Source organism: Osmia bicornis, chromosome 5 (assembly GCF_907164935.1).
Source record: "Osmia bicornis bicornis chromosome 5, iOsmBic2.1, whole genome shotgun sequence".
Classification (NCBI taxonomy): Eukaryota; Metazoa; Arthropoda; class Insecta; order Hymenoptera; family Megachilidae; genus Osmia; species Osmia bicornis.
The window spans coordinates 1,246,374-1,272,956 of record NC_060220.1 but is presented as its reverse complement, the minus strand read 5'-3'; the positions used below and the strand labels follow the sequence as shown (position 1 = coordinate 1,272,956).

General features: G+C 46.7%; 1 protein-coding gene across 8 annotated transcripts in view; it reads left to right on the top strand.

The window, feature by feature from the left end:
- Positions 1–26,583, top strand: part of LOC114871155 (dorsal-ventral patterning protein Sog) — a 62,519-nt gene that overhangs the window by 8,596 nt on the left and 27,340 nt on the right. Inside the window, exons 1-2 of one of the 8 annotated variants that reach the window (XM_029176710.2) lie at positions 3,957–5,256; positions 5,316–6,752. The exons of 5 other annotated variants lie outside the window; for them this stretch is intronic. In XM_029176710.2, the coding sequence (XP_029032543.1) occupies positions 6,626–6,752 (127 nt within the window). In that variant the 5' untranslated portion in view covers positions 3,957–5,256; positions 5,316–6,625. Of the gene's footprint in view, positions 1–3,956; positions 6,753–22,825; positions 22,947–26,583 lie in introns of those variants that run through there. 2 more of the 8 variants (XM_029176712.2, XM_029176711.2) reach the window with 2 other exon arrangements.

The following is a 26,583-nucleotide window of genomic DNA, read 5'->3' as shown; positions in this document are numbered from 1 at the left end:
TTTCGTAACGTTAGCTAATTCTCGTATAAGCGATTTTTATTCACGGCGAACGGTACATTACCACACGAGCGTGTGAAATACACTGAATATAATGGCATTTAATACGTCTCAGTCGACGTCGAATAAAATCTTGACGAACTTAGTAAGCCGCTCTCTCGCCCACCCGTGTCTCTTCAGTGAAAGTGAAAAAAAGTATCGATGCAAGATTTATTTTACTTGTTGCACTCGAACCGTCGAAAAAAACTGCGCTAAACGTTCACCGATGAGCTCACCTCACTTTCTTACATTAATATTCAACAGCGATTCTCGAATGCACCAAACAAGCTCGATGAGATGGAAGTCGATTTAATATCCTTCAAAAATTATTACATTATTTTTCAACCTTTTCTTTTTCCTCATGGAAGAGTTTTTTTTTTATTAGTAATTTTTTCAACGTTGATTATAAAACCTGTTAGGCAGAGTTCTATAATAATCTTCGAAGTGTTCATCATCGTTCCTTAGAAATACGATACGTTAGGGTTGTCCGAATTCGTTTCGAGAATATTCGAGAAACAAGAAAGAAGAATAAAAAGAATGGTTGTCACAACCACGAAGATCAATGTACGCAAGTCCCGCGCGAACGAAGGAACGGGTGGACAATAATCAAGGGAGGGTAAGGGAGGAAGAAGCTAATATGCAGGCCAATAAGAAAACGAAGCATGATAGATGGTAGAGAGAGAGCGAAGAAATGGAATAATGCTCGGGCAGAGGAGGTTGGGTGGTTAAAGGAGAGGGATATATTTGGCGTGCGCCGACAATACCGAACACCCTGCATTCCTACGTTGGACCGACAATGAGCATTGTGCGATCGTCTGAGAGCGTTCTAGGTGAGCTTGACGTTGGGCTTGACTTTATTTCTCTCTTCTCTCTCTTCTCTCTCTTTCACTTGGTCCCATAGAGAAAGGGATATCATTGTTAAAAGGGACCAAGCGAAGGTTCTACGAAGCGTTACATCCGTTCATCGAACGTTGAATAGAAATACTCCTCCACCTTCCTCCTTCTCTTCTTCTCGGTTCTTTTCTCTTTTTTGTGCTCCCTCTTATGGTGGTGGCACCCTAAGTCGCCAAGAATCTATTAGATTTGTCATAGCCGTGCTCGGTGAATAGTCGTCGGTCAGATGATCCCTTAACACCCTTTTTCTTCCTGTCTCTCCTCCTCCTCCTCCTACTCCTACTCCTCGTCGACCTCCTTTTTTCTTCTTCTTCTTCTTCTTCGTTGTCCGTCAGCCGTACCTGCGAAAACGCAAAACGCCGCGTCAGAATTCGATCGTAAAGCCGCACGCCACCAAAGGAGGAGGGGTCCGATAATTCCTCGAAGTAATTGAGTTTCTTCTTGTTTCATTGTGCGTGTGGTCTCGCGCGAACGATCCTCTTCTCGCGCCACAATTGGAGGCACAACCGTGATAGAGAATTGAAATAAATCATTTTTTTCTTTTCTTCTTTTCTTTTCTTCTTTTCTTCTTTTCTTTTCTTCTTCCTTTGGTGGTCTTTGCGTCGTTGCGTTGGAATCGGCGCGGCGCCACCCCTCTTTACGATTCCTATCTACGGTTTCCATCGGAATCTGAACAATTTTTATTCGACCCCGAACGCCTCGATTTCGCAAGCAGAGTCCAGTTTGCGAGGCGTACGCGATATCTTCGCTTCTCTTTTGCCGATGATTCTATCGCTGCGGATAGAATGTAAATTTGGTCCGCGGATATCGAGACGACCTTAGGTTCTCCGAGCAACACGGGAAGACGAGAATAGTCCTGGATCGTTCCGTAGGGAATATTGCACGTGGAGCCGATGCGGATCGTTCGCAGATATAAGGGTTCGCTAATGTAATCCTTGTTACGTCGATTACACCTTTACGGCTCTATTTTCGGAATCGGTAAACGGGGTCGAAGTCGACGAACGGATGCGTGCCCATTAAACTCGGACCTACCGAAAAGCATTAAGATTATAATGGGAAGTTGCGAAATTAATTCGCATGCGGATGACGCAATCGGCAGGTAGTCTTGTTGACAATGACACGGTTCTCAGTGAATCATCTTCCATAATTATTTGCAAAATACGGAATTCTCCTCGCGTCTTTTTTCTTTCTTTCTTTCACGGTGATCGTACGAGATATTATATAATTTGTTTTGCTAAAACTTCTTTCGTCGAGAGAGCCACCTTCCATAGTGAGTTGTTCGAAATAGCTAGAGAGATCATCTGTGATTATTTATTCCTTCCTTCCGAACGACTGCCATTACTTTTCTCATTGGAAATGAAATTTTTCAAATAAACAAATTTCAAAGGATCAAACAGATATCGCAAGTTATGCGCGTGCGCGTTGGCGCGGTCGCGTCGACCAATCGGAATCGAGAGAGGGCTGCGCAAAGGATCAAGTGGAATCTAGCGCGCATCAGTGGCGCGCACGAAACGTGTCAGAGACGCGTAAACGTCGCAGGGAGAAGAATCAAGCGCGGTTTATCGCCGGATTAGATGTTTTATTGCCGGTTCTCGGTTCCCTCGACGATCCTCGCTCGTGTCCCGCAGGAAAGCAATAAAAAAAAAAGAAAAAAGATAAAGGAAAAACGTCGTCTATGCTGGGAGGCTGCGGCGCGGCGGCGCGGCGGCGCGGCGGGCCGCGAACAAAATCTGCCGTAAAATTCGTTTCGAGGCGGAAGATATTTTTCTTGGAAATGAATTCAGCGAGCGTCGTCCACGACGAATGTGCATCCGGCTTAATGCCTGGTGCAGAACGAAGAATGCCGCAGGTATCTCACGTGGAATCTGCGAAAGCGCCGTCCCCTCTCGCCTTCGAACGCGCGGACGACGACGCAGCCTCGGCCTCTCTTCGCCATTTTTCTTTTCTCACCTTAAGGCCTCGCACGCACACGCTTCTCTCCTTGCCAACCCATCCGAACACCTAACCCTCTTCCTCTCAACTTCACCCGTTCGATCCTTCTCTTCGTCGCTCCTCTTTTCTAGTCGACCGTGCACGGGCAAAAAGTATAACAACGCGACGACGACGAGAACGACGAGAACGACGGCGGCGTTGAGACGACCGCGCCACGACGTCGACAGACTGTCCTGCGAATTTTTACAAGCCGCTTAGCAATTAGTCACCCCGTCTTAGGGACGATTTCGTAACGGGTTTGCCGCTGCCATAAGCTAGGATACCATTCGAGTTCCTTTCTTTCTTTTATCCCTGCGATTTCTCCAATCCGTTTCAATTCTTTATTTCCTGGGTTGGGATTCAAGGATCAGGCTCTATGTTTAAACGCTGCTTCATCGATCTACAAATATCGATTATGTGCAACTTGGAAGGTTTTTACTTATGCGACGGGCATACAATGAATTTGCATCGTATAAAACGCATTTAATCCTGTACGTCATTTCGACGCGCGTTGAGAATCAACGAGCGAGGAATTGAAAACCGCCAAGATCGCGGCTCCCATTCATGGTGCATAGCTTAGCTCATTGATGCATTCCCGCGGATGCTTACCGTTCCGTTTCGTGTCTTCTGCTTTCGTTTCCGCGTTAACCAGCAGGAGCGTATAAAATATTCATCGATATGTATTAGGAGCGAATGTAAAGCGAGACTTTGTAGAGTTCGTTTGCTTGATTACCAGGGTGAAATTTAGGACGTCGCCGCGTGGGAGCTAGTTAAGGGCAGGTGATTTCGATAGGAAAGAAATATTTGAAATAATGCGAGTGTGGGTGAAACGAGGAAAGGCGAAGAAGTTGGGTTGGATGGTTGGCAGTGTGTGATCGCGGTGTGTTCGCGGTGTGTTCGCGGTGCACAGTGCGAGGTATGGTGGTGGTGCCAGCAGCCGGTGCGATGGTGGTGGGAATCGCGATAGTGGTGGTGATGGGAAATGGGTGGGGGTAGCACCCACACGCGCGGCGCGCTCTCGCACACCTCTTGGACAGTACAGTCATTCGCGACACCCACCGCGATCGAGGTATCACACACCGGACGACACGGCTTCTCTCGATTAATCCCTGTTTTCTCTTCGTTTCTTTCGCTTGTTCGTTGTTGTTGTTGTTCTTGTATATGCATCCCGACACGGCCACGTAACGACACCGTGTTCTCGCGTCGAGGCTAGAACGCGCGCGAACGGGTATATCCTATTCGGCGGTGCATACGTGTAGGGATAAAAGTAAGCGTGCGCACTTGCACGATACACACGGTGGTACATACATGGTGCACGTAAACGCGTATACGCACGAGGCGCACACGTATACGCGAGCACAAGTCCCGCTGCGGCAGCGTGGTCGGCTATCCCCATAAAAGCGACGCACTCGACCGGCCTGCGGACAGTTGTCATCGTTGGCTACATCGGCGCAACGTGTTTCTTCTTTGTGCTAGAGAGTAGTTTTTCGATAGAACCCCTCGGCGGCGAATCGTTAAACCGCGCGCATGGAGAAATATGAAATGTCGTGTAGATGCCGAGCGAAATTGTACCGAAAACCGTGTCATGTTCCCGTAATCGAACGACTGATTTCGAGAACGAATAAGAAAACCGTCGACGATAAGATCGAATTCTTTTTTTAAATTTTTGTTTTCCTTCGCCGGCAGATAACGCGAGGCGCGATTATCTCGAGATAATCGCGGCCGAAATCGACCTTACGTTAGGATTTCGGCTTACGTTTCCGCGCGGATTCGATAGGAAAATTTCCCTTTCGAGATCCGAGAACACACGTGGTTGAAAACTATTATAAGAGAGAAGAGAAGAACGAGGAGAGGCCGGTAATACCGAGTTACAAGCGCCAGACAGAGCGACGCTTCCGCGGGCAAAGCCGTGTGTCGTGTCGTGTCGTGTGTCGTGTGTCGTGTGTCGTGTCGTCCTGCCTCCTCTCCTCTATCTTGTGCCTGTGTTGCCTACATACGCGGTACATTCGGAGCAGCGTCCACACTTATGTTACCGGCAGAGGCACGCTTACGCGTACGAAAGCGAAAAAGCAATTGGTGGTGGCGCAAGCGCGAAAGCAAAAGCTTTTTCGAGCGAGCCAGCCGGAGAGGACGGAGACGGTGCCGCCGATGATCAAATACATCAGATTCAGTGGCGGCACGGACGTAGAGAGCAAGCCGAGTAACAGCTTCCCACCAGTCAGTCAGTCACTCACGATCGGCTAGTCAGTCACGGCAGTCACGCGGCGATCGTGTCAGACGCGCACACTGCTCTGTCTCTTGGTTCGCCTTCAAAGAGGCCGGTGAAAAGAAGAGTAGCGAGACCGAAGTAAAACGGTGAGAAAGGATTTTTAGTGCCAATCAACGCTAATTGTAAATCACGATCGAACTCTTAGGTGTGGACGTATATGTACGTATACCGAGAGCGGCGGGGAATATCGCCACGCAGGCGCGCGATGCAACGTTCGAGCAAGCCTCGAGATTTCGCCTCCGATGATCATCTGATACGAACCGGCAACGTGAAAAGTTATTACCTCGGTAGAATTGCATCTCTATAGATCGCATCTCGATCGTTTCGAATCGTTTCGAATCGTTTCGAATCGTTTCAGAGTAAAATTGTCGCGGTGTAACGCATCGTCCGACCCCGCGAAAGGTGCCGTGTCAGATGCGTGCCGGCATTGCACCGCGAGAAAGAGACGGACACCTACGAATCGTAGGATAGAAGAAGAGAGAAAGAGAAGTGCCAACCACGCCAGCAGCACTCCGTTTCGTGTCCCTCTCGTCTCTCTCGAAACTCGTCGCTCGTTGTGTACCGCCTTATAAAACGCGCGCGCAGTAACACGGAACGCGCGACCACGAGAACGTGGAAAGAAGAAGAGGAAGAAGAAGAAGAAGAAGAAGAAGAAGAAGAAGAGCGAGGAACGCTTGCACACACTCGGTAAAACAGAGAAAGAGGAGACAAGATAGCGAAAAAAAAATTACGAAAAGAAGAGGAGAGGAAAGAATAAGCTATAAGAGATAAGAGGGAAAGAGAAAGAAAAGAATAACGAAGCTGCGTGTGTACCTTAGCCTATTAAGCCGTCGGATGCGCTCGTTTAACGTGTCTCTCGCGTTATCTGCAGTAAATATTGCGGCTAGCACGGGCTCACCCGCCGGCCCGGTTGATTGTTTCTAATCATTATCGTACACGTTCGCACGACCTGTCTACGTATCATCCATCGTGGCAGTCGTCGTTGTCATCGGCTTTTCGTGTGCTCGTTGCCGTTTTACACCCCTTCCTCAAACCCTGTGCCACCTTTCCACGATCCGTCGCGTTTACACGCTTCGGAGTACTCGAATATATAAGCTGGTGCGAGACGCATAGTGTTGCATAGAGAGTGCAGAAAAGAGTTTTGTGCAGTGAACGGTCGTTAATAGACCAGTGCCGCGGCTGCGAACGGTCGCGAGAGAGACAGACAGGCAGGCGCATTCGACGAGAGGAACGAGACACTCGGGGGGGAAAAGAGATAGAAATAGAAAAATAAGAGACAGAAGTAGAGAGTAAGTTAAGGTGGAAAAGAGAGGAAGGAAAAGGCGGTATATACATACGTACCGTGTTAAGCATCGTGCGCGAGTGCCAGAGACGAGACGAGACGAGACAGTGAATAGAAGACACGTGAGAGCGAGGGAGAAGATACCGCGAGAGACAGTCAGGAAAACAAGCGAGATGCATTTCCACGGTGGTCTCTTGTCGATCTTGCTTATCGTCGTTTCTTGCCCTTTGACTCTACGCGCACGTAGGGTCGCGCCCTTGATCGAAGACGACTGGACAAGAAGACCTCATCGCGCCGCCGGTAAGTCGCCATTCTTCGTTAAGCGCGCTTTTTATCATTTTCCACGCGCGGCCACGTTTTTTTCTTTTCTATCCTGACTGACTGACTGACTGACTGACTGACTGACTGACTGACTTCAACGATCGACGTGTGACTTGCTTTGACGTAGATCACCACCAACGTCGGGGCTACCGGTCTCTACCGGCCCCGCGTGCTTTGCTTCGTTGATTTCGTCAGAATACGAGCAGTTTCTTTTCCTTTAAAGGTTAGAGAACGTTCGAAAATACCGGGCTTCTCGCCGTGAGACGAGAGCCGCATTTACGTAACGAGCGGCCGCGTGAAAAAGGCGGGAATCGAACCGCTCGATTGTCTCCTTTGAATCTTCCTACTATTCGATTTACATTTCATCGTTAGAATAACGAAGCTATCGGTGGATGACACAGGAAGTACAATACCGGTTCTTAAACACCTCGTACTGACCCAGTTGTTTAAACGAGTTAATGGATTCGCATTGTAATCGCGCTGACCGATACAACCGTACAAGTTTCAAACATCGCTTGTTTTTATTCGCCAGCCCGTAATCTCGTTTCCCTACGGCGCATATTCATACATCGCTATTGCGTTCACTTAACATTCAAGTATTATAATGTTCCAGCTAAATATATTGAATTAGTCGTAATTTGCCAGCTTGCGAAACGCTCTCGTAGAACGCTCAACAATTTAAGGAAAAATGTTTCGAGAGAGGAAATGCGGTTGTATGGCCAGGGATTAATTACAGTTGCTTCTAGATTACGTAGCGTAATACTTACCTTTAATAACGATCGAGTTACCAGACGAATGAGATATCGAATTCAGAAATCTAGTAATCAATTTAACGAAGGAGCACCGATTGAAAAGAAGAAAGAAAAATACAAAAAAATGTTTTTAAACTAAGGGAGAGGAGGGAGAAATAAATCATGCCAGTTTCAAGGAATTAACCGACCAATCGAGCGGTTAATTAAATTTATGAATAGTAAGGAACAGGTTCTGTCGTTCGATGGAAAGGGGGTTTCTCGATCTCGGCACGCGTTACGCGTTACGCGTTCGCGGCAAAAATCGACCGCGCGCATGCGCCGAATTAATGCAGCTGCGCAGTGCATATGCGCAGTGCGCCGAATCTTAATCCGTATCACTCGGCGCGTCTCCGTTTCCACGCGTGTCGTTTCGCACCCATCGAATAATTGATCGAGGATAGGTAACGTACGATTGAAAAATAACGCGTTCATTCACTAGAGGATAATTAAAAAGCTTGAAGCGAGCAGAGGTCAGTGAAACGACTACACTCGCGTCAGCATGGATACGAAGCGTACAAGGCATAAATCATACGTTCGTTAACGCGCGTAAATATGTAAACACGGAGAGTCGTTGCACAGATACGATACGATTGTATCCGTCTCGTTGACATTTTTCCGACGACGTTCTATCGTATGGTACATCGTCGCTGGCTGCGTAATTTTCTTCCCGTCGGGCCGCAGAAAACCGTCGTCGCATCGTTCCGATTGCACGTACATATATCTGAACACCCGATAACCCGTTTAACTGCACCCACATACCATCGAGCGGTTTACGTTCCGAGTTGAACAACTCCTGAACTATACGTTGACCCGAAACTCGCGCGCTAAACCGACGGATCTAACCATCCGCGCCGCATCCAACATCGGAGCAACGGTTCTCCGATAATTATCGATAATTGATAAATTCAGATTCTTTTTCCCCTCGGTGAGCAAACACGCGTAATTGCGCTTTGTACGAGGGAATTTCTATGATTGATTTGAAATAAGAAAAATCGGAGGGTCAATAGGGGTCTAATTGCGTCAGTGCATAGTAAACAAGTAATATCTTGTAAATATTTATTAATTGCATCGAGAGTCTGCAAATTGATATTTGTCTCTAAACGATCATAGTCGTAGGATCTTGAGGTTAATTTTTCAAATAAGTTCTCTTAGAAAAGAAAAAAAAGATTTCCAACCGCGACGCGTGTATTGTTTGCATCACGATAACCATTGAGAAAGCGAGCCTGTGCATCGATACGATATTTTTCATTTACAATTAGTTGGAGAATCTGCGAGACAAAGTATTTACGCTCCAATACCACGATAAGAGCCGAAGCGATTACGTTGAAAACAATATTAGACCCCGATGGAATACTCGGCGAGGAATTTGTCGCGTTCCGAAACCACCATTGAAAAGCAATACGCTCGATTGCGGAATTCTATTTGTTACGTGATGTTTGTCACATAATTGCGCAATGTTTTTGTAGTTTCGATTGTGGAAGCATATCTCGAGCCTTCGAGAGTACGTAGAACAAGGCCGACTTAACGAGACGTGGCGTTAATTCCTAATAAACCGATGAGCAACCTCTCGAAGCTCCACATTTTCCTTTCCAGTACGTTTCATTCGATCAACCGCAAACTAGGGAAGCCTACTTTGCTCTCTTACTCTGACTAGATTTCCGAAGCCTTTGAAAATTCTTTATTCGTATAAATAATATTTTTCAACGAAGAAGATACGCGCGTTACGGTTGTAGACGCGAGGCAGGAGAGAAAACGCGGTATCCGGTCGCGTTAGTCGAAAGGCTCGTCGCAAAGAGAGATCTAACATGGTTGGTTCGTTCTTCTTCTTTATAAGGATCCAAACAGTGTCCAGTATCGTCCGCAGCCTCTGTTTGTACCTTCTTTCTCTTTCTTTCGATTTCTTGCCCTGCTTACTCTCGTTTCGTACCTGTTCCACGGCAACTGCCTTATCTAGCCTTTGCTCCGTTCCCTCCGTAGAATCCGCCACCTCGAAAATCCTGTTCGACGTTCGTACCAGACGCGAAATCGTCGCGTACAATTTGATCGCAACGAGCCCCGCATATGACATCGAGTGTCTAGATACCGTTTTATCATCGGTGACATCACATTGCAGCACTTTATTCGGTTATCGTGTAACAATAAAAAAAAACGAGAGCAACGATATCGCGGAATGAAGCAAATTAACCGAACCAGATCGTTACCAATAACGTCCGCGCGACCTGTTTGCTTCGTGAAAATTGCGAGCTTTACGCAAATTTTAATTACCGACGAAAAGTTAAAAAATTCCGGTGCATTTGCCGATTTTTGCCTCTCGGTAACGGTGACGAACAAGGAAAAACCCGTGTAAATGGTTCCCTACGTCGAATAAAGGAATGCCTTTAAGGCATAGTTCTCTTAGAAACATGTGAAGGTAATTAAGCTAACAGTACAAGTTAATCACAACTGTACACGCGTTCAGGGAAAATCCAAGAGACCCTACTCTGTTGTCCCTGTTTGGCAAATTGGTTGTTTAGGAATAGGAGGAAATAAAACTGGATTAGCCGTGATTGGTAATCGTGGAAGAATACAAGGGGAAATCCCTGGAGGAACATGGGTCGACTGGTACGCAAACACCTGGTACCTGCTTGACCTACCTTGATTGATTTTTCGTGACCGTGGAACTTAAATACACGGCTACCTGTCGACCCCGATAACTTCCGTACGGATTACCGGTCGTTTGCCGATCGTAGACACGCGTACACCTGGACACGACCCCGAGGGCTTTCGGAAATCTTCCTTTTCCCTACTTATCCCTAAGTCTTCGATTGTTATTGGGGATAATTGTTTGTACCGTTGAATGGGATTAAGAAACAATACCGGAAACATTTGTCGACCACCAGCTGTGTTCGGACGTTGAAACGAAACAACACCTGGTGAATTATATAGGGGGTGTTAACAGAAATATAATCCAATAATTAATTAACAATTTTTATTAATTTGTTACAATATTGTATACATCTCTTTAGATAGAATGTAGTCGATGAACTCGCGTACTCTCGTGTAAGATATTAAGTCGTAACCAGCAATGTTCCGTGTCTAATGTCCGTCGGAAGAGTGCACCTTCCTATTGAAGTTGGAACGTGTCATCTTCGCGTTGTCTCATTTTCTTCTTCCTCTTATTTCTTGCCAGTCGTTGCTCCTCCGCTTTCTTTTTCTCCCTAGGGCACCTGCTTAACGTAGCACGGCCGGCGCTAATCTCAATTAGTCTTTATTGCCGGCTCGGCGACCCTGCGCGACTACGGAGTTTCATGCCGCGTCGCGGTTTAATGCACTTGATGCGACCTCACACGATTATTCCCCAGGTATGCGAAGATTAACTCTCGAAAGACGATGATTTCGATTATTTATAAACTTGCAGCGTCGTTTATTTTGTAATTTTCGTTGAAAAATTTGATCGGCACTGAGCTAGTCTGCCCTTTCGTTCGTTTCGACGGCACGGCCGAGGCATCCGCGCGATTTACCTACTTAAAACGCGCATCGGATCGCTAAACTTCTTTAATGGACAACGGCCGCGTTGTCTTCGTGGCTGCGGCCAATTAGCCGCGAATCATGTAGCAAGAATCGCGGTGAGTGCGCGGGGAAACCGTGCTCGGACAGAGATCGTGCCGCACGTGAATAAGATCCATTTACGCAAGACCTTTGAGGAACTTTTAAGCACGCGCTACCAGCTACTTTCCTTCGTCCGACGATCTTGAAAAATCCCTGCTTTGTCGCGTTGAACCTTAGTCTCAAAATTTTTAAATTTAATAAATTCAACGATTCAGATTTTCTTTGTTTAATTGCCTCTCCCGGAAGTTGCGAAAGGTAGGACCTCGAGTTAACGAGCAACGAGAAAGACGGATTTCAAGGTGGCCTTCGTTTCTTTCTCTTTTACGGAATGTCGGTTCTTTTTTTTTTCTTTTTGTATATCCGAGTGCAATAACAGTTGTCGAGACGAGGAGCTTGACAAGGTATAATAGAAGTGTTCAAGGCTGTACAGAAGCTCGTAAATCGATTTGTAAAATGAACGATCGCGGCCGATTCAACGGGTAATGATACATAATGCCTACAATTTCGAATACATATAGATGGCGAGATGCAAATATCCGGTACCGGTAAGCACCGTCAGAAATCACCGCATTAACGACCCGTCGTACAGGAGGCTCGACTTTGAATCAACCAAGCATACCCTGACTTCCGTAATTAAAAAAAAATGCTTCGCTCACGTCTCAATAAGGTCCAGTGAAAAAGAACCATCGAATCTTTCATACAATTTAACGTTCCATCTTAAACACTCTGATTACTATAGAAGCGTGCAAGAATTTTTTCCATTTTTTCTTCTTTTTTTTTTTAACCCTTCGAACAAAATGTCTGCGTCCGCTTTGGCGATGAATTACGCGAATCCTCGAGCAAGTTTGAGTCGGTGCTCTGGTCTGTCTGTTATACCGCGCGTGGACCAGCGGTAGACCAAGGCCTACCACGTTCGTAAAGCGAGTAGTTTGCCCTTGCAGAGGGAACGCGGTGTTTGCGGCGATGCTGAGAGTCGTCGCGACGCGACGCGACGGCCAGACTCGCGTGTCCAGTCTCGGAGGTAATAGTCCCTTTACCGTGGAGCTTTTTATTTCTTCCGGAGGCGTGTTCCGGCGACGCGAACGAATCCGAGATAAATCTCCTGCCCGTCGCTCGTTTATTTCAATTATTCCCCGAGACGCGAGGCGACGAAGGTATGCCACCTGTGCCCGGCCCGCAGCTCGATCTACAATTATCGAGGCATCCGTTGATTGCGATATTAACGCTGTCACCACCCATTGCTTTAGCTTTCGGAACTTTAGTCTTTTATTACAATAGAAAGCATCGAGTAGTAATCGAGGCACGAGTTATTCAATTTTCAATCAGTTGCTCGGTCCAGCGCACACTGAAATGGATAATCTTTGAACGGCGACGATGTTAATTCTATTAGATACGTTTCGATCCCATTGTCCGTCGAATCCAATAATAATGCGCGCTCGAATAAACAGGGCACGTCCCGTCCTTGATATATCGACCTCCTTACGAAATCTCGGACGTATTTTTAATTCACGAAATCACTTGACCGGGCAAATGACTGTTTTCTCGTCTTACAACATACACCGTGATCGTTCCCTCTCGTTTTGTCAGACGCGCGTGTATTTCGCGCGAAATCCACGACCGGTCGTTCGATTCTTCTAGCGACGCGTCTGGGGATATTTTTCGTCCGGTGATATTCTCGGTGGCGTATTTCATTTTTGCCGATGGATCGCGGTCTAGAACGTTTTCGCTGTACGACTTCTTTCTCGATAAATCAACCTAATTTATTTTTAAATTACCTTCGTCACCAAATATCCATGGCATCGTATTCGAGACACGTGTCTGTTAGCCAGACGATCGCACCTTCGCAGGACTCTCCGTATAGTAGTAAAATGACATTACCGTGTTCGTGTCAGATATTTGCGGGATAAAAATAACGTTAAGGCATTAAGAAGATGGAAATGAATGGTCTTAGGTGGAGGGAAAAACGTCGAACGAATTCATTTGCCTGTCACGTGGTCGATGTTAATCACGCTACTACACATCGCGTGGTACAGTTAATCGTATGACAAATATATAGACATTTATATTCGCTTGGCTCTGCTCGAAGAATTTATATAGCAAGGAATGCGCGACTCAGCACACCTCAAAGGATCATACGTGTCGGAGTCACGTGTGTTTTGCCGGGACGTGCCTCCCGATTTATGAATAGGTCTCTTTACGTTCGGTACCGGCACACGTGAACGCTTTGAAGAAACGTAAAAATAAATGAAAGAAACAACGTTCGCTAGACACGCGGCGGTAACCACGCAACCAGTGCCAGGCAATAATTTACTTTTGAAATAGACGAAAATAAGTCGACCGGGTTAAAGTTTGAACGGTCCTTTGTTTTCGAGTCTGCCGTTCGTCTCCGTCCGCGAAATCTTTTTCTTCTCCTGTCCGTCATCGTAGAATGGAACTTTTTATGCTAACCGTGAACTCTTGGACGTTACGTAAAAGTAGTTACCGATTGAATGGGTTATTGTACGTTCAGCGAATGTTATTCGTTTGGCTGATTAACAGAGCGTACACTTTCGGGCAACGTAGACCTTCCTAGGGAAAGCAAACAATGGGAGGCGCCCTCTGCCTTTCGTCCACGTTGCCACCTGGGTGTACAGTAGCTAGCATGGTGGACATCCCTAGGGAAAATGGCGACGCGCAGACCCTTTGAAAGGTTAACGGAAGCGAAAGCAGACGTTGCTTACCCAAGCGAATTGTTTGCCAGTGAAAGCAAAGCTATTTGCATAAGGCAACGATATGATAAACACAAGTGTCGCGCGCGATGTTTTGACTTGCCCGAATACTTCGGAAACACGATATCTCGCGCTTGTTTATTTTAAGAAATTCGTCTCCGCAAACGTGCACGCGCCTCTTTAAGCGGCTGCCGGTATCAAACGCGACAATTAAACGCTTATCTGAGAGTACGAAACTCTCCGTTGCCTTGCTACGATCGCAAACAGATCAACCTCCTCTGCTACAGTTGCCTTGGCTGATTTTCGCTTTTCCACCGTGCAAAGATTTCTCTAACGAACGAGATAGTCGCGTTTCTCTCTGTGTCGCGAGAAAGGCTATGTCGCCGAGGAGAGGACCCGCGTATATTTAGACGGGCTGCAGACACAAAACGACTTACCACCACCTCCGCCACGGGACTTGTTCGTTCTTCTTCCTCTTCTTCCTCTTGCTCTCTTCTATCCTTTGCGCATCGCCACTTTTTTCCGGGTCTTTTGTTTTTATTTTACATTGCTTCGACAGTCGCGTCCAACCAGCCGTATCATGTCAAATCGTTTTCATTTCTTTTTTTCTTTCGAGATCAATAACATCCTTGGGAAACTGACGTTGGAATTGTATAGGTAAAAGTCGCTTCGATTCCCTAGGGAAAATTTCGCTCTAGGGGAAAAGATCCCATCGTTTATGCTCGCCGGTGTACATTGCCGCCAGAGGACTCCCTCCGCTTTGGAGGGAGGTGTACATTGTTGATAATAAGTTAACAGTCGCTAGCCGTCGTGGAAGTGTTCATTGAGACACTATAATGCTATCTGATGGATGATTGGATCGTACAGACCGGACGGGGCACGGCAGGATACACAAAATAAGCTGTCCGCTCGCATTACTCGTCAAACGTTGCTTTAGGTGCGGTTTGCGCTTAACGCATTCCACACCGTCAATCAGTTTCCGCGTTAACAGATCGCCGGTGAATGATTTTCATAAGCGGTCGCCGAGTTGCGCAATTTTTATCGAACTCGTTCCGGACAAATTGAAAGCATTCATCATCGGCCACGTTACCGTATGAAATTGCATTTCAACTTGTTTATTCGCGTTAGCTGGTCGTTGAGCAATGTTGCAATTTGTCGATGACCCAGACGATTAAATGGTAACGCGACGTTGTGACACAGAATGACGTACGATGACACCGCGGTATTACGGTCCATTTGGTGATCCACCTCATTCATCGTTGTTAATAGTTCGAAAATAGAGATGCTTTTAATTCACTTACCTCCAGGCAATTTATAAGAGCAACCTAGGGACGATTTTAATTTTTTCGAAAATTGTAAAATTCAAGCAGCAAAATGCACGGTGCATCTTCTTAGACACCGTTTATCCTCTGTCTGTAAAAGGGTGCTAGAAGGGTGGGAGAAAGGAGGGACACAGCTCGTTCGGACTTGATGAATCTAAAATTACGAAGACGTTTATTTGTCGGGTTTTGCTCTTTTAGAGCGCATGCTTCCAAGGTCAGCAGACGCAACGAAACGAGATTCCTCGTTACGTATGTGCAGCATGCACCGCGCGTACACGTACAGAACGCGGTGCGTTAACGTTCGCCGGATCTCGTCGCACCAACACTCGAGCCTCGTTTGACTTTTCTTATTCGAGAGGCGCACCCCTTTCTCCGTGTTCCCTTATCTGGTGACGGAGTCGCGAAATTTCTCTTCGCTTACTCGGCGGTGTATAACCGGCGCCATGGATGAATGAATTTTCAAGCGAATGCGGCGGAGAAAACAATTTTACGCGTCGAAAAGAAACATTTTCATTTCGTCCTGCGATTGGAATCCAGTCTGCGGTCTACGGACTTTCCCGTCTCTCGATAGCGACAACTTTTCTCCGGGAGAAATCGAACGTCCGTTTAGACAAAAAGAAATCATCGACGTTTATGTTTGCTTCGAAACTAGATATCAATTTGTTTTTTCTTTTTTTCTTTTTTTTTAAACTGTGTTAAAACGTGGTCGGGGCACCTTAGATTTCTCGATCCGTCGCTGCTTCGAGCAAAACAATAAATAAGTACACGTGTAAAACGTTGGACGAATCTAATTACGAGAGGAGACGATAATGACGCGGGACAGTGAACCGTTGCCCATTGTATGCAGAACAGCCGGGAACGAATTAAGTTGGAAAGAATGCATTAATTTCCTTCTAAGTACCAGGAGAAATTGAGCGCATACGCGAGAAGGGGTCTGTCGGTAACGCGAGCGGAGAAATTGCGGACAATGTCTCGCATTCAATATCGAACGGGTATATGCGCACGACTCCGAACCGATATTCACAGCCGGCCCATGTAAGCGCGAGCGTTACATTGTAACCAAATGAAACAATGTAAATCGTGGGCTTTAATTCTGTCTGGGTTATTGATGTTCATTGATTATGTAAGCGACGCTTTCTTAGTACGAGCCAGGCCGGAGAAATTGCGTGCCCTCGTACGTATTATAAACCCTACTCTCCTCCACCGTGTGATTTCGATCGGTGAAAAAGAACATACGTGCCTTGTCGCGAGATGCGGCGTTATGGAAACACGTAGGCTGTTGGGTACCAGCCCTAATGTCGCGTCCACAATGGACTTTGGGAGAAGGTACCCTATGGTTTCGTACCACGGGTCTCATAGAAAAAAATTTTCCCTTAGAATTACTAAACCTCCCCTAAAATAATAAAAGCAGACAAGTAATTCAAGTTTGCAAGTTGCAAATCCAGTTGAATGCACCATCGTTTCGTTTTATTAGCCGGGCAGGGTATGGCGATGTGACAGCCAAAACATAGTTGGCAGAACGGAACAGGAGGAAACGATAAATCACGGTACGTGTCGTAGGGGTGCCGATCGGATTTCAGTCGCTTTTGAAATTGGAATGTTCTCGAATTCGGAGCGAAGAGTTACATGGGAAACGAACGGGTTAGGGTCGGGATCTGTTAGGAAACAAAGGACGTAATGTTTAGGTATCGTCTGTCAGTAAGTGAAACTATGTGCTGCCACCTGCAAAGGATTAAACTTCTTCTCTCAAGTTCCTGGAAGGCTCGTGCTTCTAACGTTACGAACACGCATGAAAGATATCGATAGCGTACGATTTGTTTACGTTTGTAATTAGACCGTCCATTAAGCTCAGTGATTTCATCTGTCGTTGGAAGATTGCTACTGTTATACTCTGTTGGTCCTTGCTCGACACTGTACACCCTCGATAGCCAATAAACGGAGAGCGATGTTCCATATAAATTAACAAGACTCGAATGTTATTTTCATAACTCTGCAATTTACGACTGACGAATAAATTGCATAATTTCGCATGATTTATATCATTTTGATAGGCGTTTCAGAAGAATCTTTGATAAAGAATGCCTTCCGTTGTTTCTTCGCAAACAATGATATCTGTACCATTCGTTTTCGTCGAAGCGAGCCGTACCTCCGCGAATGGCATCCCTTTAAAATCTGCTCGCTAGAAATGGAACGTTCGTTTTCTTCGGATATCCTCGTTTACACGGTACTTGAACGCAGTCTTTTTTACCTTGTCCCGTCAGCGGCTCGCCGATCGTTCGATTGGATCCTGAAAAAAGGCATTGGCCTTCCGTTTCTCCGGGGCTCGTCGTGTTTCTGTAACAAGGCCCAGAAAAAACAGGGAGAGTACACCGGCAGGAGCCGGTGAGTTGCAACTTGAAGAAGAGAGAGGACGAGAAGTGCCGACCCGATCGAATCGTGTGAACCAGCTATTCGATTCTCCCTTCCGTTCCTCCTCCTCCTTTTTTTCATCCCCCTCGATGCATTTCGTGGCACTTACACCTCGGCGTCGCTCGTCTGCCGATTCCTAAGTGGTGTCTCCGTTTTTATTCTCCTCCTCGTTCCAAAGGCCTTCTTTTCATCCTTTTCATCCAAGTTTCGGCTTTTCATTGCCGTGTAACGTTGACCTATTTTTTTTTTTTCTTTCTGCTCACCAAGGATCACAATGGTTCCCGTGACATTTGTCGTTGGCCCGGGTGTCGTATTCGTAAGTGCACGGCCACGGTACGTGCCTGGCGGGCCTTAAGGCGACGGCCACGAGCCAAGGTGAAAATGCAGCAGCATGCGAACCACTCGAAAGTTTACATCCTGAACGTTAAGTGGGTGTACCGCGTGAGTCGAATACGAGCGTCACCGATGATTTACAGAGATGAATCCCGTTTGATGGAAGACACCGGAGCGCTACTTCGATCGCACTTGGCGCCTGCCAAGTAGCAGAGGCTAGCCTTCCTAGTTCTCACGTGCTCCTTAAGGCTCGTTTCTCACGGACATTCGTGATAAGGTCTCGATTACGATTTACCTACTGCAAAATGTCCCCTTTCGAAAGGATAGATTTGAAGTATCTATTGTGTTACTTAAACGTCCACGTAATTGCATCGTTGCATCATAGGATTCAATTAGAGTGATTTTTTTTGTAGAATCGTTACGTTTTCATGGAACACGGTGACACACGGTTAAATCAATTTCTCGGTAAGGCTTAATGATCGGAGAGACGCATTATCGGAAGCCGCGGAACGTTGCATCGAACGAACCTTCCGATTGGTCGCTGGTTATCTTTCATCTGCAACGAGATCGCCGGAACTGTGTACGCAAACAGGCTTCCTTAGAACCTTGAACCCGAAGCCTGCGAGCCGATTCGCTTTCCCGCGGAATTCTGAGTAACTTGGTTGAGTTCTTCCCTCGAGTAAACTAGAAAAGTGTCATCGTTCGGTACGATGATTCGGGAATCCCTCCGACTATCGTAGGATAAATATCTTCCCAGCTTCTTTCGATTCTCCGTAAGCACCGATTGCCGTTCCAATTTAATCGAATGGACGTTCTTCAGCGCGGAGAGGAATGTATTATTCATCGTCGCGTTTCCAACGCGTTTGTCTTCGCACCCATTGAACGAACGCAACGAGACGGAGGAAAACTACCACATACATCGTTATTACCTATCGTCCAATGAGTTCTTGTTATTTCGAAGGCGTGGTATTTCCTACCGTGACAGGAATCTCGGTGTGATTTTCCCTGACGCCTTCGGACTCGTTCTTTCCACGGAAAGAAAAAAAAAAAAGAAAAAAATGTATCCGTTGAATCTCGTCACATTTACCCATTATCTTCGAGTCACGTAGCGATAAACTTGTACGCTGCTAACCACACCAATTATATGTCATTATAGTTTTTCCCATTACACGTTGATGACTGATTAATAGAGCTGCTCGAACGTTAACGGCTAAAGGTTCGCTGTTCGTGATTTAACGGTTAGTTACAGGTAATGAATCTACCGTGAGACGAATAGCGTTTTCTTTTTATTTTTTTTTCATTTAATTTTTGCAAAGAAAAAAAAATGAGGGCAAACCGCGGGGATTGTGAATGGCGAACGAGGCATCGATACGGCTGAGAACGTGTGCGGAGCAACAAAAGCGACTGGACGAACAGGATCGAGGGAATCGGTCAGTTTTCTTGGCTCGAGAATTGACACGTGCCAGCGTGAGGTTGACAGTAGTACGAACGAGCGACTCGCCGACAGTAGAGATCAGCCGTCGTTGGACAGATTTGATTTAAGCCGGCATTAAACCGTGGCACCATTCCAATATTGTTAACTGAATGCAACGTCCGAGAGCGATCAGATTTTCAATTCGTTAAAATTGTGCTTTGTAATCGTGATACGTGTACGAGACCTTGCGAACGATTTATACATCGAAACGTTTCCTCGCTGAATTCTTATAACGCCACCTTTCAAGCACGAACTCGAGTTACGATGCGTGCGCGTTTCCATTCGCGGTTATTCAATCGAGGGAAGACGAGCTCGCGTGCAACAGGAATCCTTTTGGCGCCGGAAACGTAGAAGATGTAAACCAAGCTACCTCGTTATCTATCGTAACTGGCAGACTGGCGACGCGAAAGTTGACCGTATAGCTGTTGTAACAACAGAGAATTTAAGAAGGTCGGACTACTAAAAATAGCCCTGCCTTATCCTCCGGCTTATCCTGTACTTGCAACAAGGAAAAATATTACGTACACGGACTCGCGAGTCGATCCGATAAATCCGTGACAAAGCCGCGTCATCTACGAAGACGAAGCGACAATAGCTTCGGTGGTGGAGGAGGATGACGATTTTGAAGAAACGTTGTTCGACCTCGAGGTCCCGGCTCGATCCTCCGTGGACCCAACTCGGGCTCGCCAGGGCGACGATCTTTCTACGGGTTACTTTCAACTTATACCCACGTATCTACTTACTTTTAGATACGCGAACCGTATGCGCTCGGCGATGCATATAGGTTGCGCAGCGTAGGTATGCTTATCAGCGCGGACCAATGGTGGGATCGGCCGAAAGGCTTGGCCAATACAAATGCATCGCATTACGCGTGCACTGACTTGAGCCTGCAGCCGCAAGGTCGGCATTTCTGACGCGCGCATGACATCACGTAGGCGTGCACGATGGAATATATCGTCTGCGCGTATAATACGCGTTCGACGCGACGCGACGCGCGTCTACGTTCGTCGCCGTGCCGATTCTTGCACTCGCGGCCTCGTCCAAGCTTCCTTGCAGTAGGGAGGATCCTAGGGAAGAATTATCCCTAGGCTCCTCCTCCGAAACGAGCCATACCGATTCGTCGGGTGGCTGAAAAATTCAGCTCACGATTCGTACCGCGTTACAAATGCAAATGTCGAGTTCGAGGGCCGATTCAAAGAGATTATTCGATGCCTTTGGAACGGAGCGAGGCTTATCGCGCGTACCCGGACGCCTCCAAAGCCTGATGGACGTTGTCAGTCCACTCACCGCGCGCGATTTCAATCTGTTCAAATATTAATCGATGCCATTCTGGCAGGATAAAAGTTTGATTTGCAACGATCCAGACGATCCAGACGATCCAGACGATTATGCTCGATACCCTTCGAGCGGGATGAAGGTTGACTTACCAACGATGGTCTAGTCAGGGATCGAACGTTAACATTGAGTACTTTTTAGTTTTACATTTACACGATAGTAAGATGTTTTGATCGGTTGTCGAGGATGGATGGAAAATCGATTTTATCGATTCTGCTTCATCACCGAGCTGCTCGGGATCCTCTGATTAAGCGTCTCCCGGTTGGGTCTGCTTTTCAAGCATTTCGCTTGTATTTTATAGGACGCGTGATCCACAATCTCGTGACGCGGTTCAGTTTGGCCCGACGGAAGGTTAACGAGACGGGCGAGAGAGACTGGATCACGAGCGGGGTTCGTTTAATTACAGAGCCACTGAAATAATATGCTAAAAATGTAGCAGACACGCGGGATCGTTTGCGCAACCGGCGATAATAATCGGCGCGCAGAAAATGAACGCGGCCGACTCGCCACGTGTCCGAAAATACGACGCAGATAACGTCAGAGGCAGAGTAATCACGCCGGTAACCCCGGTGCTCGTTTGTTTCCATCAATTTCATGCAAGCACCAGCACGACCCAAGGAGGGGGAGTCATCCGTTGCAACGGGCTTCGCGGATGCCGCTTATTCTCCCTGACTCACTCAATAATATCGTTGGTATTTTTACTGACCGACCTCACACGGCAATTCGCCGTTGCGACCGTTGATAGATGGTTCGTTGCAGCGACCAAGAGGTCGTACGACCGTCGTTCTTTTCGTCTTTTTGCTTGAAACGGTGGCTGGAGGGGAACGCGTGACGGCTAAATCCTTCGCGATCATTCGAGTTATTTAACTGTGCCGACCGCGCGCGACAGATGCGTTAAACAGCGATGACTGACGAGAGGCCGGTTCGCGTCCCAACGGGGAAGAAATTACGAGGAATCCCAGAGTCGGCGCCCTGCTTTACTCATCTCACCAGTTGGATCTTCCCAACGACCGACCATTTCCTCGCTGGCTGGCTGACTGGCTGACTGGCTTGCGTTTTCAATCTCTCGTTCACGCGAATCACCGCCTACGGAATTTTTCTCCTCGTTCAAACACGCGACGCGTAACGAGAAGGAGAAAACGTTTGAATTTGTCGGGCGTCGATCGGAAACGTGCAACGCCTCTAGTGGCTATATCGATGCCACTAAATTTTCAAGGGATACGCGTTAACCGCACGAGAGAGTAATTTCCGAGTCACGAAACAGGCTTGGCGTTTGCAAGAAATCACGAAGAATTCGCCGATCGCACAGTTCGATTTCTACATCTGGCAGGGTCTCTGCAATTTTCCTTTTGCTCTTTCGCCGAGCTATTTATTCCTTCCGCCGTCCGGTCAACTTTTTCTTCGTCCTTGCTCTCTGCCCGTCTCTCTTATCCCATCGCACGGTTTCCCGCCGCTGCTCATTAATCGAATTTCAAACGTGGTTGGCCAGCGTTTTACGGTAGTGCATTCAGAAAATTACGCGCCACCGTTTTACGATCCAGTCGAGTGATATTTGTCGGAAATGAGCAAAATTCTTCTCACCCGGTCCCATCTTTCTTTTTCACCCTTTTTCCCTTTGGTCTCACCGTTAATTGAATCGCTCGATTCTGAACGCCGATTACGCCGCGTTCCTTCCGTTTCGGAAATGCGAGAGGGTTGAGAAACCGTTAAAAGGAGATACCAAGTTTATATGAACTATGCGAGTTTACTAACGGTTGACATACGCAAGCTGGACACGCAAAATGGCGTGTTAACGACTTAATGGATCACGAGAATTACTGTCTCTCCGCGTGTACATCGTCAAGACGATTTCTGTTTCATAGACCGGGAAAACCTTAAAATAGTTGCTAATCGTTGCGGCTAGTAGAACGCGCAAAAGCAACCGAAACTACGGGAAGGGAGGAAAAGGAATCCGTTTGTGCTTCTCGTCGCATTCTCCCGAAAAATCTTATCCGTTATCATGATCGGCAGTGTCGACTGGAAATAGTTGAACGACAGAGCACCGCATTCATTCCCTTCCTTTTTCTTCTGTTCCCTTTTTTCTTTTCCCTAGAGCATAAGTTAGCGGTCTGGCGGGTATTCGAGAAGGTAGCGTCGGCGCCTAGAGCAGCGAGGGCATTTATCCATCGGGGTCCCAGAAAACGTGTCTCCGGGTGGCGTGCATTATATGAAAGGTACGATATACATAGCACGTACGACACAAGTAGTAGGGGTAGTGCAGTGGCCCGTGCCGCCTGAAATACACGGACAACCGACTCTCTGGCACTCGACTCCATTCTGAGTGTGGCAGCACACCGAAGAACTTTCTCCCCTTGCCCCCTTTCCTCCACCTACCACTTTCGGTCGTTTGCTTTTCAAACGCGTCTTCGTCGTTTCTTCTCTCCTCTCCTCTCCTCTCCTCTCATCTCTCGAGCTCTTTACAGCTCTACCAGTTGTATCCATGGCTTTCTCGCATCTCTCGATACACCAGACGCTTTCCTATCGCGTCCTTTCCTCGTCTCAATTACGCGCGCTTTTTTCCCCGCGCCCTTTCTTCGATCGTTTCCGTTCCTCCTCCTTTTTTATTTCCCACCTCTTCAACAGCGACGAAACATTGCAGCCCTAACGAATGGTTTCAACGCTTTCTTACAGCATCGTCGCGTATTCTTTACGACCCGCACCCCTCGTACTCTCCGGGTTGACTTCCATTTGGCACGCGTTAGTCACCGCGAATGATACGCGCTATAATTTCGCGGCTTCGAGCCGCTGATATACGAGCGTGATGTAAATTCTTACGAGATCCGTCGCGAGTTTCTATTTTCAGCTCCGTCCTCTTGATATACTAAATCGAAGGAAAATTCTGATTACGTGCCTTTCGAGGTTTTCGTCGGATTAAGGTGTTAAAACCCGACGAGTGGCAACCTTAAAGAATTCTTTAATTCAATTTCAACGAATTTCAAATGGTAATGCAATTATCTTTCGACTCGGTTAGATCTTTCTGTGACATAATATGGTAATCCAGCGATGACCTATGCCGAGCACCGATAGCCATTGCTATTGTAATCCACCGTTGACCCAGTATGAAAACCGTAATCGTCTTGCAACAATCTAACTAAATGTGTTAGTAATCAATATTATTGTTTGAAAGTCCACTAGGCCTACGTTGTTTTATAATATCGAGCAGATAACCCGATTTAACGTCGAACCGTGTCTTTGGTTTCCTCGAAAGGTTAATGGAATCCTACGACATTGTTTCGCAAAAGAGGAAAAGTAATCGCGTCGCGTCGGTGGAAACGTTTCGCGTCTGCTAAATGCAGCGATGCCGGCCGATATACTCGGTTAAAAAATATATTTTATACCAGGAGAGATAGACTCGAGAAGTTTACGCGTTATCTAAAAATATCGTCTTCGAATCGTTCCATCGTGGAACGGCGCGAGAACGGACTCGCTGAAAGAACGTGTTTTCAGATTTTTTTAAAAGGGCTACGGCGCTCGCCGTTATTAACAATTCAATGTTTTTCGCACCTTGCTACCAATAAACTTGCCTACTTCTGACTTTACAACGTTTGCTTTTGCCAGCCTCGTGACGTCTTACTCCCCGTCGAGTTTCCCTCCGCCTCTTCCGATATTTTCTTTCTATCTTTTTTTCACCACGGTTTCTCTCTCTCTCTTTTAAATTCCTGTTTCGCGCGTCTACGCGAAAAGAAGCGAGCAATTTTGCCGTGAAAATCTGTCGAAACGAAATGGAACCTGCGGTGTTTCCGTTCGCAAAACTAAAGGCGAAAACAACGAGAGAGGAGACACGGAATGAAAAAGAGATTCGACGAAACGATCGGGCGGAATCTTGGTTATCTCGCGAAGATCGCCGCGATCCGCGTCTCTTCGCCATTATAACCAGCGTCGAATATTTTCAGTGTAAGCATTTCGTGGAATTTTGAAGAAAAGCAAGCAAATTAAAATTTCACTGGCCACCGACGGTCTCGTTCCTCGAACGAGCGCGTCGATGTACACGATGAGCTCCGGATATCGTACGTTACCTACGTACATACGTCCGGATGCGCGTGTAGACGCGCGCAGATATATGGAACCGTGTTGACTGGGATGCGTGGGTGCCCCGATACGTTGCATCGCTTCGGCAGCGAGCATTGTCGATAAGAAACGTTTGGTCGAGAGGTGAATCGCGACTAACGCGTACAAGTGCACCAAGATATGGCGTAGGATTTATGCGAAGGATCTGGGAGGTTGAAATAAGGTAGAAGGAAAAAGATGGAAATCAGGAGAGGCTAATCTAGAATCCTCTATCCTGCTTAGACTAGGTCACTGCTGCTACCAGATGGTATCTTCAATATCCAAGAATCCTTAAGTTCTCGGTTCATTACGAAGCCCATGCACGTGGAAGCTTGCGAGAATGATAAAAGAAAAATGGAGAAAGGTGGAGCGCCAGTGGATTGTCGCTGAAGAAAGAAGTAAGGAAAGTCCATAGAAGGATATGGAACGGAGGTGGAAATAGATAGGAGAGAAAAAGGGCGGTGGTTGTTATAAAAATTGAAAATAAGAGAGATAAAGGAAGGTTAGGGTGGTAGGGGAAGAAGAGGAGTTAGCAAGACGGCAAGAAGGTAGCAGTGATCCGAACTGCTGACAAATACGGTCATAATTACTCGTGTAAGGAAGTGTAACAGAGAACCTGCTCCTTTTCTCTCGGACAGGTCTGACCATTTTCGGGATGGCGCGTTTGCAGCAGGGATATCGCACCAACATTTTTCTCTCGCCGCTCCGACTGGGCTGACTTATCTTGTCCGATCTGGCCGATTACTCGCGTTGCGATCACGCGAATTTCAATTGTTTTATGGAACAAGATACCTTTGGTTATCCTTGGGAAAAATGACGACGAGGACTGAAATTTTTATCGGGAGATTAGCGACACGACGGCTACTAAATCCTGATGGGCCATTCCGCCCCTGGACGAAGACATTAGGCTTCGCGTCCAGAGTATACCGCACCGACCACATCGCGATGCTTGGCATACTTGGTGAATGGCCCCTTGATCCAGATTTTTGTAGGGTGATTTTTGCACACTCAGGGCCACCTATATATAGTACTCGGCAACTCGGTATTGCATCGCCGGTTGCTGCCTCAACACCGAACCGCCACCAGAGAACCGCCACTCCTCGTATTCCTTCTTTCGTCTTTTCTTCTTCTTCTTCTTCTTCTTCTTCTTCTTCTTCTTCTTCTTCTTGATGTATATCGATGATCGTAACGGTACATCGTCGATAGAATAGAAACGCAAGAAATCAGAGGAGTCGTTGAAAACGTAAGTGTTTTGGAACCGAAATAAACGGGGCGAAAGATAAAAAAGCACGCGAAGGCGGTAACACGATGATACATTATACGAACAGGAAAAACAAACATCGATAATTTATACGGAAAACAGACTATTATGACCTCGTTCGAAATAGTACGATTTTTCGAAGAGGTTCTTTTCAAGTTTACATACCTATCGGAAAGATATCGTTCGATAAAGATAAACGTTTTCCGTTAATCAAGGGATAACGAGAAGATATTGTTTCCATCGAACAGCGAGTTTTAAGTTACAAGAAGAAGAGGAAGAAACATAATAAAAATTGAAGAGATAGCAAAGTTTCGAGCATCCTTGTTGTCTATTTTCACGCCATAGAAGCCGCGCCGGCTGTCTGTACATTTCAGAGCCGTTTCTTCTACGTCCGCGAAGCGACAGTAACATATTTCTTCGCGCGCCCCCTGCAAAATCGCATCATTTGTCATAACTCTTGATGCGGCATTAACATTCCCGTTCTTGCGTCGAGGGGAGAAAGA